Here is a 17,751-nt window from a genome sequence, read left to right on the forward strand (position 1 = left end):
GACTTTGGCTCAGGTCATGATCTCACGGTTCATGAGTTCAAACCTCACATTGGGCTTGCTGCTCACAGCATGGAGCCTGCTCTGTATTCTCTCTCTCTCTCTCTCTCTCTCAAAAATAATAATTAAACATTAAAAAATGTTAAAATAAAATAAAATAAAATAGAATAAAATAAAATAGAATAAAATAGAATCCTGGGATTTTAATTTTTGTTTTACAACTTTTTTTAGTAGAGTCACACCGAATGTGGGGCTTGAACTCATACTCATGACCCTGAGATCAAGAGTCACAGGCTCTACCGACTGAGCCAGCCAGGTGCACCTAAAATCCTGGCATTTTAAAAGATTACCCTGGCAAACTGGGACACTCTCTCTTAGGCTATCCTAGTTCAGAGCATTTCTGGAAATTTCTCAATGACATAGCCTGTGACAGACATGACTAACTGTCCACCAAAAACCCACTCTTCTCTTTCTCAGAGAGCCGCCACTGAGAAGGAATTACATTTTTAGCACTTTGCATCCACGGGGAGCCAGGTGACCAGCATTTCATGTGAACATGAATCAGGCCAAGGTTAAAGAATGGGTATGAGGGGGAAAGTGTGTGTGTGTGTGTGTGTGTGTGTGTGTGTGTGTGTGTGCCTTATCTGTGTTCACTTTTATTTTCTATTAGCTGGAGATAAAAGACTCAAGAGCCTAGGGGACTGTGGCCACAAAATGGAAGAAGCCTATGTCCCTGAATCTGTGTGAAGGAGAATCTCCCACTGATCAGGAGCTTCCTACTGCATTAAATCACTGAAATTATATACACTTATTATATGTGTAATTTGCTGGGGTTACACTAACTAAGATACCTTCAGCGCCAGGGTGGGGGCCATAAGAGAAAAGCAGATTTTGGCTCAGTGGCATATTTCATGTCACCCCTAAAATCTATAATTGGCTCAAGCAGCTACCTGATTTACCAGATTGGGGCTTTTTCTAGCCATAGACCCACTGTCAATGGACAGACACGCCATTGCCTGCAGACATGGCTGCAGGCATTTAAGACAGTTCCCAAGAGGTGTTCCTAAAATATTTTGAGCGCTGTCAGCACACTGCAATAAATGAATTGCCTCCCCAGGGGTCTCCTTTGAGGGGGACAGTGCTCACTTAGCGTGTCTGCTTCTAAATTCGTCATCTTCATTTTCGGAGCATCTAACAGCTCAGCGGTGGAGAGAGGTAGCCTTGCATAGGATGCCCTGGGTGGGGGGAGGCAGAGAGTGGGTAGACTAGGAGCTAACAGTTAATCTGGAAAGTTGGAGAAGCCACATGCATTTAATGGAAGACGGATTGAAACATCATCTTGCCCATTTATGTGGCTGGCACTTATCAGTTGTTTGGTCTGGCCAAACATTATTGGGAATCCCCCCCCCCAAGGCCACAGTTGTCAACCTCTGAGAATTATGACATCTTCTCACAATGGAAGGGACTTCAGAATCCTAGAATGTCAAATCTAGAAGGACTTGCAAGTTATCCGGCTCAACCCTCTCATTTTATAAATGAGTTAACCGAGCTATAAAAAAAAAAAAAACATGAAGTAACTTACCCAAGGTCATCAAGGTTGTTAGTGGCTAATCTAGTCTTCAGACCTAAATTTCCTATTTCCCAGTCTCTCTAGGGCACCAGGCTTCCTTCTCCATATTTTCAGTTTCCTAATCAGGGAATTAAAAGGTTTGACAGATGGGGTCATTTCTAGCCTGAGGGAAGGAAGTCAGGAAGGAATTTTTGTGCCATGTATGTGTTTTTAGTTAATGTGAATTAAAATTAAGTTTGAAAAATAATGTTTATCTTCTCCTGCTGCTCCCCACCTTTGCCCACTTCCTATAAATCAGAATTTGAGTTCCTTTATCTCAGAGGGCAGGCACCAGTTATCTGTAAATTATAGGAAAAGACCTCAAGGAACAGCACACAGAGGAAGCTTTAACAAAAGATTTCCTATAATTTTGTTAATTACCATAGTCCACTGTTTTAAAGGTTTGGAACAATCTCAGAAATGTTGTTTTCCTTCCTTTCCTTGACCACATCCTACTCACAAGTAAAAAAAAACAAACAAACAAACATGATAAGCGTGAGGTCCGCATTTTTGCAGATTTGACTTTTGGGTGGTCAATCTCTTGAGTCTGTAGAGTGAAAAAAAAAAATGTTTTTGGTGCCAAAGACCTTAATTAATTTGCTCTTGTTAAATCCTAATAACTTGACCTACTGGAGCAGAGACTGGCCCATTTGTTTGCTGTGAGATTCTGTCAAGCTTCTCTGCTGGGGCAGACAGCATCATTAGAGATGACGGAAGAGGAGGCAGGTGTCATGAAGACATTCAATGTAATCAGATCTTCTCATTGAGAGGACACGGGTGAGGAAACCAAAAACCTTCCAGAAGAGGCACTGCTCCAAATAACAGCAGACTCTCAATTATATGAGGACATGAGGTCTGGCTCTCTAGGCTGTGACGGGCTTCTGGTTTTAACAGTACCAGCAAACCTTTACAGAGTGAGGAATAAACCTTTATTCTTAGAGGAATCTACCTGACCAAGTACTACCCAGCCAGGTCACTGATTTTTATGAACTCCTGCTCCTTTATGTACGCCATCCTTTCAACACTCTCAACAACCCTTGGAGGGTGGTATCACTATCCCATTTCTCAGATGAGAAAAGGAAAGCAGAGAGTGGTTATGCAAATCGCTTGAGGTCCCAAGGTTAGTAAGAAACTGAGCAATATGTTGCCTGACCATTATGCAGCATGCTCCCACCGCTCCTTCCAGAAACTTGCCACTCTGGGTTTTACGACTCATTCCCTCCTGTTTTCCTCATTCTCTGTCTTCATCCATCTTTTAAGTGTTTAATACTCCCCAGGTCTCCATCCTTAGCCACCCACTCTTTGAAAGCTCCTCCTAAGTTATCTTGTCAAAACCCACAGCTTTACCCACCTTCTTGTTGACCCCCAAACCCATGCTCAAGTTTTATTATCCAACTACCTATAGAAATCTTTCTTTACCTCTGCCCTTCTCTTTAGTCACCAATCCTCATCAGAACTGGTCCAGCGCCCTCAAATCCTTCCTCTATGAACAAGAGGCCATAAAAGGCCGTTTCCTTCTTTCTACCCCTGCAAGGAGACTCTTTCCTGGCATAGCCTTCTCTTTGCAGCCCAAAATGCACTCCATGTGTCTTGCTTCTCTTCTACTGCAAACTCTTCACTTAGGAACTACCTCTTACCGCCTAGGTTTTAGGCTCACAGTGGTCCTTTTGTTTGGTGCTTTTGCCAAAGATACACCTTTTGTTCACCTTGGCTTCACCCAATTTCCAGCCCCACTCTCATGCTCAGCTATGGCATCCAGTCTCCACTCAAACCAGAGCCCTGGGGTTTCTGCTTACTTCAAAGTTCATACAGCCCTATCTCATCCACATCCTTAGTGCTTCCCAAAGTCATCCCATACACTTCTTCCCCACTGCACTTTTTCACATTTCTTTTCTTTTTGTCTTTTCAGACTATGACAAGCATTTTCCAACTGGCCCCTCCCTGCCTCTCTAGTCTGTCCAGCTCTTGGCCATCCTCCCCATAGTTGCCAAAGTTATCTCTTTAAAACACACATACATCTGACCATACTTCTTTCCTATATAAAAGATTGAAAAGAAAGATTTCTTATCGATGCCGCTCTATCACCAACAGGGTAAAGTCTGAACTCCTTAGCACATGATTCCTGACACTGTGGGATTTGGCTCCACCAACCTCCATATCCTTATGGCCCATCACCCACCTTCCTACTCTGGCTCTTGACACTGAGCCATCCATACAAGCATGCTCCAAGTTTCCCAAGTGTACCTGGTTCTCTCAAGTCTCTGTGCTTCTACACATGCTAGTCCCTCTGCCTCGAATGTTCTTTCCCACTCTTCTGGACACACTTCGACCTATCTTTCAAAACTAGCTGAAGGATAGGGTTCCTTCCTTCATAAAGCTTTCCTGGACTCCTCCAAGAGAGAGGTAATTGCTCTCTGTTTTGTTCCCCCTTTCTCTACATCTTATCCCGGCTCCCACTGTGCTATGATTTATTTGTAGAGTATGAGCTCCTTGAGGGCAAAGATTCTTGTCTCATTCATTATTTTATTAAATTTCCCTAGTTTCAGGAACAAAACCAGACAGCCAGGAGATGCTACTGAATGAACAGATATGACCCTTCTGAGCCCCTTCTAACTCAGTCATCTTCTGTGTTCACTTATCTCTGTGTCCCAGCTCTTATGATTGACATAAATGATTAACTTGTCTACTACCCCAGTGAAATGTAAGATCCTTGAGAGCAAGTGACTCTCTTATTGGGAGTGCCCTTTCAATAAATATTTTTTCATCAATGAATGGATTCCCTAAGTTCATGTTGACCAGGGGATTTAGCTTCCCCTGCCCAAATTCCCTTCACCAGAGGAGAGATAAACCACCCAAATTTCATCTCAACTTCTTAAGCCACTCTCTCAGTTGGTATCAGAATAGCACTGATCAAAAGGGAAGTGTAACAATGGCTAACTCCCAAGACCCTGAATACAGGACAGGAGCAGCTAGGGCTCACTAAATTTCTTATTGCTCAGCTATTACCCTATGGGTGAAGGTATTACTGGACCAATTTCCCCTCAAGCTGCCTCCCCATCTGAGCTCTGCATTTGCAATTCCACAGAGCAATCAGAGATAAAAAATAAGCAGAAGTCACCCTGGAATTGGAGCCCAAGGTTCTTGGTCCAATTCTCAGCTCTGCTATTTGTTTAGCTATGTGTCCTGGAGCACAATTACTTTAAAGCTTTTCTCACTTGTTAAATATGGATCATAATACTTACCCTGCTTATCTTTTAGGGTTATTGTGCCCTTTCTCAGTTCTTCTCTGCCTTTTAGGGATTTGGTGCTTTGCTCTGTCCACAGCAACTTAGTTTTGGTTTTTCACAGTGGCATGGATTGGTCTAGGAAGTTAGGACTCTAAGCCAAGAGATGTTTAATCTGTAGGGGTGGTTTGTATCCAAGAATGTACAACCTTTTCATATAACTAAGTCTAGAGCTATTGTCCACAACCCTGGGTCCATGCTGCATCCAACAGAGAATGCAGACCTTCCTGGCACCCATTTCAGGCAAAATCCTTTGGTGAAAACCAAAGACTTTTCCCTGGAGGCCAACCAGGTGGACATAGGCATGGATGGGGCTGATGTGGCTTCGTGGCAACAAGATGACCATGTCCCAGACTCTGCATCTTCTTAGCTTCATGGCAGAAAATATCTGCTGAGCTGGTGTTGGTGACCAATGGGGTGTCTCTTTGTGTCCTTCCCACCCTTAGGAGTTTTACCTCAGAGTGCTGCTCTGATAACAAAAGTAAATCTATTTTTAAGTATTAATTAAAGCTATATATTTTATGTTTACTCAGATTCTTTACTATCTGAGGCCATTTAACAGTCTTACAGAATAGAAAATTTTTTCTTGGTGTCTGAAAACTAGCGAAAGTCCAAAGAGTCATCTTAACAGATGGTCTTATTCCTTTCTTACTCAGCCTTTTGAGCTAACACATGGATAGACTCATTTTCCTTCTTCTGATGATAGATTTTTATCAGGGACTGGGTTGCTCCATCCATCCAAGGAGCTTGGGTCTATGGATATGGATACTTTTATGTGACATCTTTTTTCAGCCAACATTTCTTGAGAACACTCACATTTCGCATTATCACTTCTACGTACTTCCAGTAAGGAATCATCTCTTCCTCTGCCCACTCTTTCAGATCACTTTCTTCCACTTTCTTAGGACTTTTGGAAGGGAAACTTCCCCTTTCCCATGGGAATAAGTAAGTGACCAAGTTTTGAAACAGATGACCACCTTAATAGTAATATAGGTGCCACCCTGTAGCTCTCTTATCCATGCTGTCCATTTTTGTGCAGTAAGAAGATCACATATGTCTCATTCTGGCTCACCTAGCCAGGTCTCTGTTCCCTTTTCCAGCTCCTCTTCCTCTCATTGGTTCAGTGAAACAGGTTTGTGTGGCCAGGAGTCCAGATTCATGGATAGAGATAGGAGGTGGTAGGACAGAGGTGATGGCATACTTCCTCCTTCTCTCAAAACAAACTAGACCCTGGGTTGGCATTCTGTCTTGTTTGCCCTGGAAATCTGATAAGGTTAGTGTCAGCTGTGTTACAACATTCCTTAGGTTGGAAGTAACCCCTGACTGGTGGGTGCTTCACTGTGAATATCTGGTGGGAGTCTGTAGCTTTAGGCTTCCCAGAGTACAGTGACACTTGTAACTGTGCATGACTCTTGTGGGGAAACTATGTCAAGGGGGACCCTGCACCCCTCGTTGTGGATCTCCTCTCCTTCTTTCTAAGCTATTATGTTGGGGCTGAGAGACTAGCCCTACACTAGGATATGGAATGCAGCAAGGACCCACCTGCAGAGAGGGTAAGCTGGACCTGCCTTGTGGAGGCTGTGGTTCCTGTCCTAAATTCCTCTAAGTGAGTCTAGTGCTAGCTGTGCTGTCTGGTAGTTCTGTGAGTCTAAATGCCTAGTTGAGGCTAAAAATAAATATACCCCTAGAGACACTGCAGGCTCCACCTGATTGCCTCTTTCAGAAAGTCCCTAAAAGGCTGATACTTTACAACCACTTATGCAGTACTGGGTGCTTTCCCTCAACTGGCCAGAACACTACAGAAGAGAAGTGACCAGTACCTGAACTTCACCCTTAAAACCACCATCATCACCACTGATTATCATCACCATCATCAAAATCACCATCATTTCAACCACCACAAGAATTTGTGCATTTCAACTACTATCCATTACCTTCCACTCTCTTGTTTAGGTCACATATTACTCTCTTTCTGATTTTGTCTCCTAGCATTTTCTTCTATGGACAACCTATCTTAGAAAAAAAATGCTGAACTGAGAGTCCTCCTCTGCTGCCTGAGTCAGCCTAAGACAAATCCTTCAGTATAAGTTTCACCATCTGAAAAATGGAAAAAAAGTTACCGGCCCTGGGAAAATGCACTCAAATGGAATTAGCTCCTGTTATAATCAACAAAATGATAGAACAGTCTAAACTCTTTAAAGGTGAGCTAGTCTAAATATAAATATATCTGACCACTTTTGGACAGCACCAAAAGCAATTACAGTTCCTATGCATCCCCCTCTTGTCCGATGGCTGTCTCCAAGCAGTCACTGGCTTGTCAGAGCAGAATGGATAGATCATGGTGTGGCTTTGCACTCTGGGAAATTATATTCCTAAAAGCTTAGAACGAATGAAAGCAATATTAAAACTCTCAATATTTAGCTTGTTGTGCTGCTTCCAGAAATCGGGTGACTGATGTATGTATGTACATAAGAGAGAGAATTTCAGAGATAGAAGTGGGCTGGGGGGAGGCAGATGGAGAGGAGCCAAGAAAGAGGCAGAGGACATGACGGTTCTGTGGAGGCCTACTCAGTGGGAGACACTATGACAGGAGAAACCAGAGTGCCAGGAAGTCCCAAGCAGGAAGGGGTGCTGGGTGCTGGGTGGCTCAGAGCCACAAGGAGCAGGACTGTTTGTGATGGCTCTTCCTACACCTGGGTCCAGGTGCACTCAAAGTCGGAGGTGGCATCTGCAGATGTCCCATAAGAGATACTGAAGACTCCTGCTGTCTGATGCAAGACGATAATGGAAAGAGCACTGGACCACTAATCAAGAGATCTTGCTTCAAATCACAGCTGAGCAATCTTGAGCATATCACTTCCCTTCTCTGGGCCCCACTTCTCTCAACTTCAAAGCAGGAGTTGTACAGGTTGATCACATGTTCTCTTCTATGTTCACGTCTCTTGGTCTTCAAGTCTGTGGTCCCCTGAATGGCAGGTGGTATCTATGCTCCTCTTTGACTCCCATGCTCCCTCCAGGGGAGGAGCAGTATGCTTCCATGGCCCACCCCCAACCCCCCACCTCTGATCTTGGGTTCGTTGATGACTTGCATTGGACCATGGGTTGTGGGCAGAAGACACAGTGTGCCAGTCCTCTTGTGCTTCTGCACCTGCCTAGAAGAGCACACTCAGCAGTCCCTACCTCTCCAGCCTGGGCCCCAGCATGAAGAGACACTCAGAGCAGGCTGGAACCCAATGCACAGTCAGAAGCTAAGCCGCGCCAAGCCCAGCTGAGCCACAGGCACCATGCAGACCCATGAATGGGAAATCAATGCTTGTTGTTGTGAGGCACTGCAATTCTGGAGTTGCTTGTTACCATAGCCAAAGCTGACTAATACACCACGTGTTGGGCAAGCATGTCTCACAGAAGCTCACATCAGGGACCAGTCAAAAGCCTGCCTGAAGGAGAATGAAGGGCAGCTGGAGAAGCTCCTACAGGCTCTCCACTGCTGCCCCCCTCATGCCAGAGCCATACACCTCCATATGGAGACACCCCTGGCTTCTGGCAGCAACAACCCACGACTCAGCAGGGTGGGAAGGGATTTCGGTGGAGGGGGAACTAAATTAAAATGCTCAAAGTCAAATTCCTCCTTATTCACAGTCCTCTCTCTTCCACAGTCCTCCAAAACTGGGCAGTCTGTTTCTTTCACTGTCTAGGTGCCATAAAAGGCCGCCTTAAAAAAGGCTCTGGAACTTAGGGTTGATGTATTGGTTTAGTGAGCAGGGAGAGGCAGCAAAAAGCTTAGACAAGTATCCAAGCACAAGCATCACTAGTCTCTGGCTGCTGTAATCAGCATGCAAGTCTCCAGGCCTCTCTGATTCCTAATTTAAAGAACTCCAAAGAAATCCACATAGCATCCTCCTAGCCAAATCCTAGCTAATAGATGTTTTCTTGCCAAACAGAGCAGTGTAGCATAATTGATATAATATACAAAGTAAAGCACAGAGAAGACCACTGTGGAACTTAAGTGCTGTCAGCATCATGGCCTAGGGGACAACCTGAGAGTTCCAAGTAGGATGTATGACTAGGGCTTAACCATGCTTCATGTCATTCAGAGAAAACCAGGACCTCAGTCATTTGAATGAAGACTCCATAGTTGAAAACCGTAAGCATTTTGGGGGGAAAACAGAAAGACTCGGCCCTCCACCAACCAACCTAACATACTAGAAGAGGAAGGAACATAGATATGGGGATGGTGTGAAGGAACAGGCAGGAATTAGAGTGGTGGGTTTCCAACTTTTTTCTGAAACATCGAAGACTTTAAAACAAAGTCTTACCTAGAAGGGAAACATATGTAAATGGATAAAAGTGTAAAAACTAAGGGTGAAGCAAGGGTGAAGATTCAGAGCCTCTCTGTGTTGCATTCCACTGCCCACTCCCAAAACTGGTTTCCTTGAAGCTGTGAGTGGAACACCAGGACTACATACAGTTTGAAAAACACTAGACTAGAGAAATCTTGGGTATTGTGATAGGCTCATGGAAAGCTGAGAAGGGGGGCAAGGGGCAGGTATCATCATGGCTGTTTCTGGGCATTTTTCTGTGAAGAGGATGGAATTAAATGTATAATCATCCCTTGTTATGGCTTGGCAGCCATGGAGTACGCAACAGAGAAGAGGGCTTGCACATCCTGTCTGAGGCAGATAGTCTGACCAACTGACCTCTCTCAAGTCTTCTTAGAGGCGAGCCTCCTTATCCTTATCTTCAACTAGGCAAGAACAGATTTGCTCAGGAAAGATTTAGACCTTCCTTCTCTGGCCTACTTCCTCCCCCAACCCATCTACCCCTCAAGTCTAAGATGTTGGCTCCTCCTGAGCTTGCAAGTCTCAAGCCTGGTGCTTTGGCCTTTAAGAGGGAGGGATCCTGAGAGATTGGTCTAACTCACCGCCACGTGGCTCTCCACTTCCCATAGAGACAAGCCCCAGACCCACCTATGCACACCACGTCCATGAATCCATACATCCCATAGCAGATCTGGAAGAGGAGGTCTTGGCGCTGCCATTTTGCCGAGGGACTGAAGGTCGACCAGATGAGCCAAGAGATACTGGCAATGAGGAAGAGGGAACCCAAGATGGCGGCTGCAATCTGCACCTTCTCAATGACTGTCAGAGAGATGGCCTGCCACTGCAAAGAAGAGAAGAGCGGGTTAGCTGTTGCTGGGACACCCTTACTCCATTTCCATTCCATCCCCATGCTTCTTGCTTCTGCTGCCTCGACCTCTCACCTCTGGTTCAGGATTTAATACAAGGCTTTTTAATTTGTAACACAATGGCTGTTTTTACAAGTTTCTGAGTTTTATACTGCACTTTTAATATGGAGGAAACCTATAGCACACCAAATGATCAGAAATTATTGTAGGGAGTGAGTTCTGGGCAGCCATCACAGAGAAGGAAGGCCTATATAACTGATTATGATACAGACAGAGAAATGGGAAGCAGAAAGTAAAAATGCAAAGCCAGTGTGGGTGGTATTCTAGGGCCCAGAATATTCTTTCCGGAGCAACATTGTTTATTTTCACACTAATAGGTGCTTTTCACACTAATAGGACACAGGCCTTTCTTTTGCTTATTTTCTACAACAACACCTGGCGTGTCATTTAATATAAGTGCTAGGGATTACCAATTTAACAGACAAGCCGAAGACATGGGATGTGGGGGAGAGATAAGAAAAACAGTATAATTTACTGACTATATATAAACACTGAGATTTCATTTTTTTAACAGAAAAAGCACCATGCTAATAGCAGTATTGATGGATGGATTGAAAACTGGGGTGTGGGTGGGCTTCAACTCTGAAATTCTGTGATTCTATGGCTGGCCTAGGTAGCACAGGCGTAAGTGGACCTGGAGTTGGATTTTAGTTTGGGATTTATTCATGCTCTCACTCAACAAATATGCACTCTGCTAGGTGCTGGAGATAAAGCAGTAAGCAAAAACACGTAAGATTTCCATCCTCGTGGAATTTAAAGTCTAGAGAACACAGATGATCAAATAAATTTATTTACAGCTGCAATTTATCAGGCATAAGAGAAGAAGGTACACGGAACTGTGAGAGCCTTTGATGGGGGATTTGACTTGTCAGAAGAAGCAATGCTTGAGTTGGTGGGAGTTTAGGCAAAGGGAGGAGGGAAGAGTGCTCTAGGCACAGGAGAAGGCATGTGCAAAGGTCCTGTGGCAGAAAAAGCATAGTGAACATGAAAACCTGGAAGAAGGCCAGAGTGGGTGGAACAGAGAAAGCAAAAGGGAGTGTGGGGTGAGACAGCTGGGAAAATAAGAGAAGATCATGTGGAATCTTGAAGAATATGCACAGAATTTTGGCTTTGTCCTAAGAGTAAACATGCTGCTATTGAACACTTTTAACCAGGGAAGTGACAGGATCAGATGTGGGAAGGTAGAGGGCGGGACAGTCTTCTGATTGTAAGGATTTGTGTAAAGCCCTGCAGAGGACACCCCCAGCCGGCTTTTCAGCCTGAACGCCCCAGGAAAAGCAGACAACCTTCCATCAGCCAGTAGTGAGTCCTCGCTATGCATTAAATGGCCTGGATGGAAGCACTGATTCTGGCTCAGGAGGACTGACCAGTGGCCCCGAAGGAATTGTAACCATTGGAATACATTTCACTTGCTAGTCTAGATGTAGGACATCAGCCTTTACATTTAATTGTGTAGATAGCATTCCATTACAGGTAATTGGGCCTTTAAATTTTCCACTGCTTCCCCTAGCCTAGGGTTACACAAAACAAGGGAGTTTTCCAGAAGATGGCCTGATCCTACAGACTCCTCTCAAACCCTCTACCACAAATGTTTTTTCCAGTGCCTGCCTCTCTGTGAAGAGGGTCCTTAACTGGGCTTTTTGTTTTGACCACTGGGTCATCATCAACCTTCACTTTCTCCTGCTCCAGACTTTAAAACCCCCCAAATGTAGTGGCGGAGAAAGGTCCCCTTAATCCCAAGAGTCACCCTAACCCCTGATCCCCCAAGCTGGCTGTAGAATGTAAGCAGGGCCCCTGACTACTGTTTGAAACATGATGCACAAGGAACAGGGTGGGGTGCTGTGGCTGGGCTCTTCTGTCTGTCCCATGTGAGCCCCCACGAGAGGTGTGGGGAACAGAGCAGCAAAGAGCGAGCAGAGAACAAGAGAGCTCTGAACTCTCAAAGGGAAAGTTGGTGAGGGGAGAAGGGTTCCAAACGAGGTTCTGATCATGGGGTCAGGAGACCCTCCCCGTCCTGGCCTCCTGTGCCACAGCACCAGTGAACGGAAGAGCCTGAGGACTGGATGTTTCCTTTCGCACCAGGAAGGGTCCCTGAGCAAGGAGTCGGGACCCGGTTCTGGCAGAGCTCTGCCCCAGCCTGTGCAGTGTGGCCTCACAGAAGTCAGTAAGTCACGAGGACTGTCAGTTTTCCCTTTCATAAAAAATGGAAATAATTGGTCCTGCCCATGTCCTAGAGTATTGTGAGGGCTGAGTGAAATAGCTCTTCAATCAGAGCTTTGAACGGGACGAGCTGCCATCATCTCCACTCTTCATTATGTTTCAGCAAAAACACAGTGATGCACGTCAAGGTGGGGGACTCCTAAACGCACCCAGCCAAGTCTTCGCCTGCACACTGGAGGTGAGAGGAGCCAGACCCCTGTATGCAAGCCTGCCCCATCAGGGCAACCCTGGGTAAATTGTGCCTCCACTGTTTCATCTGTAAATTGGGAATAACAATGCCCACTGCACTGGGTTGGTTTCAGTTTTAAATGAGATAATATGTGTGAATACTTAGTGTGACTGCCCCCCCTCCCGCCCCACAAGCACTAACTAAACATTTATTAATGTAACTGCAGTTCAGGTGGCTCCCTCAGTTAAGCACCGACCCTTGATCTTGGCTCAGGTCACGGTCTCATGGTTCATGAGATCAAGCCTCGTGTCAGGCTCTATGCTGAGAGTGTGGAGCCTGCTTGGGATTCTCTCTCTCTCTCTCTCTCTCTCTCTCTCTCTCTCCCTCTCTGCCCCTTCCCTGCTTATGCTCTGTCTCTCTCTCTCTAAATAAATAAATAAACTTTAAAAAAAATGTTTAAAATTTTAAAAATATATAACTGCAGTTCAGTTGTAGCAGAGAGGGCCTGGGTACCACCCTAAAAATCCTTTCTCAGTGCTGCTTCTGCCACAAACAGAATCTTGCAGAGTATCTCTGGGATAATGTGCCGTCACAACCACTGTCTCTCACAACTTTGGATGGGGCATGGACCGTGAGGTGCGTACCCCGAGACCTGGGAGAAATCTCCCCACTCTGACCGCAGAGGTATCCTGCCTGCTCCGTCCTGTCCTGCAGGTGGCTCAGCTGGGCTGTGGGAGCAGAAGTCAGCCCCACTGTGGCTGTCTCACTCCTGGCTGGATCCGAGAAGCCCAGGGACACAAGCGGGACAATCTGGGCCACAGCCACACAACACCGCCGCTAGGCCAAACTACTTCCTCTTTCTGGTGCAATCTGGGAAAGTGCAGTGGCATTTACTGAGCACACACCATGTATTTCCAGGAGCAACAGAATCCAAGGGAGTCAGTCCCCAGTGTTCAGAAACTCACAGTTAAAGACATTAGTAACTTAAATTAATACATCAGTATCGTCAATGCTGCCATTTGCTCACCATACTTAAAAAGATTAGAATAACCTTCTCTTTCTTTCTTTTTTCTTCCCAGGAAAAAATTATCCCTAAATGGTTTTTCATTCTATGAGTCAAGCTCCCATGCCTGTTTATGAGCCAAGGGGACACTTTGGGGTAGTCCCATGGATCTGGACTCTGACCCTTTTCTAAGGCTTGAGTGAGCTGAGAAGGAAGAAGAGAGTTAATACACCCCAGAGGGCATGGAATCAGCAGTCTCATGACACTGCTATTTTAAGACACTTCAAGATTTGAAATGAATGATTAAAGATGGAACCAGCACAGCGAGAGGCATCTCTTATTCTGACCCCTCCATATACCATCAGGATGGCTGAGGTGCCTGGGAGTCTTAGGGCCTCCTTCCAGAAACGATGCCCCCTGCTGGCCCACATGCATGCAGTACCTCACACGCACGCACGCACGCACACACACACACGCACGCACACACGCACGCACGCACACACACTCATTCCTGACAGTGCCTCATGTACGACTACATTGTGTTTAAAATAAAACGCGCCAGACAGTGCAGCTCCAGGTTGCTGGCTCACCCTCCCTGCAAAGACCCCACCCCCACAGTCACCCCGAACCACCGCCCTCCTGGGCTCGCAGAATCGACTCTGCCCCCTCCCCCAGAGAAAGGAGAAAGGAAACAGCTAGGTCGGGCCCCTGAAGCTCCCTTCCTCACCGGCATGCTGGCTGATTGTGTGGCAGCTTCATTGGCTGACCATGCGCATGTAGAGGTATTTCCAGAAGCAAAGTGCTCTCTGTGCGTGTGGGTGCGCCTCGCAGGGACCGCTGTTGGGTTTGGAGGATTTTCGAGGCAGGGCAGGGCCCGCCAGCAGCTCCGGACAGGGCAGGCGGATGGGAGACAACAGGGTGCGGGTGCGGCCCTGTCCGAATCCCTGCGGCGGGCCCCGCCCTGCCTGGCCCTCTCTGCCCCTCAGGGTCGCCCCTTCCCAGTCCTCCCTTTTCCTTCTTCCTTCCATTCTGTTTCTCGCCACCTCCCTCTCCTGTCTCTTCTCCATTTCCCCCTGTCCCTTGTCACTAGGAGTGTGGTGGTCCGTGGACCAGCGGCATCAGCATCACCCCTGGGTTGTTAGACATGCAGAATCTCTGGCTCCGCCCCAGACTCCTGAGTCACAGTCTGCTTTTTTTTTTTTTTAATTTTTTTTTAATATATGAAATTTATTGTCAACAGTCTGCTTTTTAAACAAGACTCCGGGTGAACTGAGTGCACATTAAAGTCTGGGCAGTGGCCCTGAGTCTCCTCCCTCCTCATTTCTTCTCCCCCCACCCCCTTAGCTTTCCCTCAGTCTTCCTCCTCACACCCCTCACCCTCTGTCCTTTTTCCATTCTGCTATCACCTGACCTCTGGTCTGTCCCTCTTTCCTTTCTTTTCCTCCCTGCCTCCCCTCCGTCATTTCTTTCTTTCCTTTCCCCTTCCATCCAGCCAGCCATCCATCCATCCAGCCTGCCGTCTCTCCCTCCTTCCCTCCCTCCCTTGGCTCACTGATCCTGTGTACCATCTCACGCCCGCACTTCTTTCTTTCTAAATCTTTCCTTTCCCTTTGCCCCATCCCTTTCCCTTCTTACTGAGGCCGAGGAGAAAACACGAGTTCTCTCATCCCCTCTGCCCACAGGCCACTGCCGTCTTGCCCACGCGGCCCGGCTCGTTCCTTTTCTCCAGACCTGCCCGGACTCTAAGGGGAGACCATCCTCGCTCCCGGTCATACCTGCAGAGGATTCTTTGTGCTTATGGCGATGACATGATACTTGTAGTAGCACAGCTCACAGCTCCAGCAGCCCCGCTCGCTGATCCACTTGATGAGGCAGGGCTGGTGCGTGCACTTGACCGAGCCATCACAGCGGCATGGGCTCAGCAGCTCCCCCTGCAGGGAGAGAGGCAGAGGGCGGTGAGGTCCCCGCCTGGCGTGTGGAGCGACGGGTGGGGCCACCCAGGGATGGCAGACCACACCACCGAAGCCAGGTCACGGGCTTTGTCGGGAAGCACCAGAGGTCCATGGGGGACAGGGGAGCCAGGCAGCCTCAGTGAACTCAACTAACAGTTCAGAGCCTCAGCACCCATTGGGTGCCGCCCAAGGCCTAGGGTGCCTGTAAAAATGAGCGGGTCGGTGTCTATGGAAGCCCCTTGCTGTCCAAAGAGGGTGCCAGCCTGGCGGACTTCTCTGTGAAGGGGGTCTCAAGCTCTAATGCCCTCAGAGCCAGGCAGACCATGCAAGTGACACAGGCAGCCAGCTGGTAGGGACACGGGCCAATCTAAGGTCCAGACCCCAAGTTAAAGAAAGGGAAAGCCACTGTCAGCGCCAGCCCATTCTGCACGTGGGAATCTAGGGAGCGATTTTTATGTAAAGTCTCCCAATAGTGAGATGTCCACAACAAAGGCAAGTCTTCTAGACATGTCGTGAGCGTCATTTTGCCCGAGTTTGGAGCTCTGGTCTGAAGCCTTTGCACTCCCCCGCAGACCAGCACGTGGAGACTCAGGTCCCTCTGTGAAGCCTCCTTCCCCGGGTCCCTGAGTGACTAAACCTTGGCAGGTGGGGGCAGGCCTGAATCCCAAGGACCTAAGAGGTGTGTATCCATCCCTCCAGGCATGTCCTTTGGGCCTGGCTGGGAGTGGCCACGAAGCCTAGTCTAGGGTAGGCCTGGAAGCAGAGAGGCAGAGGACCTGGCCCAGCGAGATGGTGGCAGGATCCGAAGACCCTTGTGAGTAGACTGCAGAGATGGGCTTAGCCTCCAGAACACCCTGTGACGACATGTCAGTGACCGTGACTGAAGCTGGCGTGTATCTGCTTCCTGCCAGGCCCGACGTGGTGGCCCCAAAGTGCCTCTGTGAGCCTCCCTGACTCTTTTTCCCTCTCTCTCCCCTCCCCATTCCCTCCTTCCCCTTCTGGCTTGTCTTTCTTCCTCCCAGCTCAGAGTCCATGGTTTCTACTTGCTACATCCCACCACCCCCAAGTCATTTACTTTCTTAAGGACTTGACAGTTGGGCCACCCCCCTTCCCCAGCCTGTGCCTTCTTCTGACCTACCCCAGGTACTCTTTCTCCTTACTCCCTATGCCTTCCCTTCCCATTCCAACTCGTTTATTGTGGACCCAGCCCTTCCACCTCACTCCTATCAAAGGACCCAGAAGATGTCCCTGTGCCCCACACTGGTGTGTTTGCGATTTGGCCACGTAAGCCACGTCCCTGCTAACTTGGAGATCCCACCATTCAGGAAACCACATCTTGTTCCCCATTTTGAACAAGCAAGCACAGGAGCACCTGACCTGTAAGACAGACATTTAACCCATGGTCTTTGCTGTTGACTGTAGAACCAGCTGTTCCCTCCAAAGATGCACAGAATCATCTTTCCCTTCCAATTCAACCCCTATCACTCAAAGACCACACCTTGGCCTGGATGAGGTCTACAATGTTCTTTTGTACCTGGTCTACCTGTCACACTGCTTCTCTATCTTCATGATAGTTCCAATACCACCTCCTACAGGGAGTCACCCCTGACTTGTCCAGGTTGAGCTCAGTTCTTTGATCTCTGAGTGCCTTGTGCGAGCACCTTGGGCAGATCCCTGTTAGAGCACTGAGTACCTCCTTATAAGGATCTGTGCGTATGCCTGTCTACTTGTCAGAGAAGCCCTGGAAGGCAGGGATGAGGGGTTGTTCACTCCTTTCCCCCAATGCCTAGCCCTCCTCCCCAAAGGCCCTCAACAACATTTGTGTTTGAGTAAATGAAAAAGTTAATCAAGTGTCTGTTCAGGTTCCCTGCACTGTCCCGAGGAATAGGGATGAGACTGCCCAGTCCAGGAGAATAGGGACCATGTCCACTTGTGGACCTCTGGACCCCAGCACCTTGCCCAGTGCCCAGCACTCATTGTATGTATGCGCCATGAATGAACTTGGTGGTAGAGACTCTCAAAGTGCCTGGTCCCCATACAGCCCTTCCTGGTTTCCCACGCTGCTCCTCCAGTATTGACGGGCCCCCTTCACTGTGGCTCCCGCCCTTCCCATCCCCTCTGTTGCAGCACTTCCCCCATTTGTCCCTAGGTTACTACACCGTGATCCCTTACAGGGACAATATCTTTTCCATCTTTGCATCCTTAACACCTAATATAGTGCCTGAAACAGACTCTCCATCCAATATTGGTGGCAAAATGCATTCATATCTGT

The 17,751-nt window shown here is 47.5% G+C and overlaps 1 protein-coding gene and 1 long non-coding RNA gene across 3 annotated transcripts in view; one reads left to right on the top strand and one right to left on the bottom strand.

Annotated features, from left to right (window-relative positions):
- MARCHF4 (membrane associated ring-CH-type finger 4) overlaps positions 1–17,751 on the bottom strand; it is a 108,185-nt gene that overhangs the window by 10,673 nt on the left and 79,761 nt on the right. Inside the window, exons 2-3 of one of the 2 annotated variants that reach the window (XM_025912309.2) lie at positions 15,303–15,458; positions 9,858–10,050 (exon numbers count right to left, since the gene is read on the bottom strand). In XM_025912309.2, coding sequence (XP_025768094.1) covers positions 9,858–10,050; positions 15,303–15,458 — 349 coding nt within the window. The remainder of the gene's footprint in view (positions 1–9,857; positions 10,051–15,302; positions 15,459–17,751) is intronic. The other variant, XM_086719578.1, reaches the window with a different exon arrangement.
- LOC147578666 (uncharacterized) lies at positions 170–14,097 on the top strand. Its single transcript, XR_015255538.1, has 2 exons — positions 170–12,533; positions 13,604–14,097. It is a non-coding gene; the product is annotated as an uncharacterized LOC147578666 (long non-coding RNA).

This window comes from Puma concolor, chromosome C1 (assembly GCF_028749965.1).
Source record: "Puma concolor isolate L17-30 chromosome C1, mPumCon1.1.hap2, whole genome shotgun sequence".
Taxonomy (NCBI): domain Eukaryota; kingdom Metazoa; phylum Chordata; class Mammalia; order Carnivora; family Felidae; genus Puma; species Puma concolor.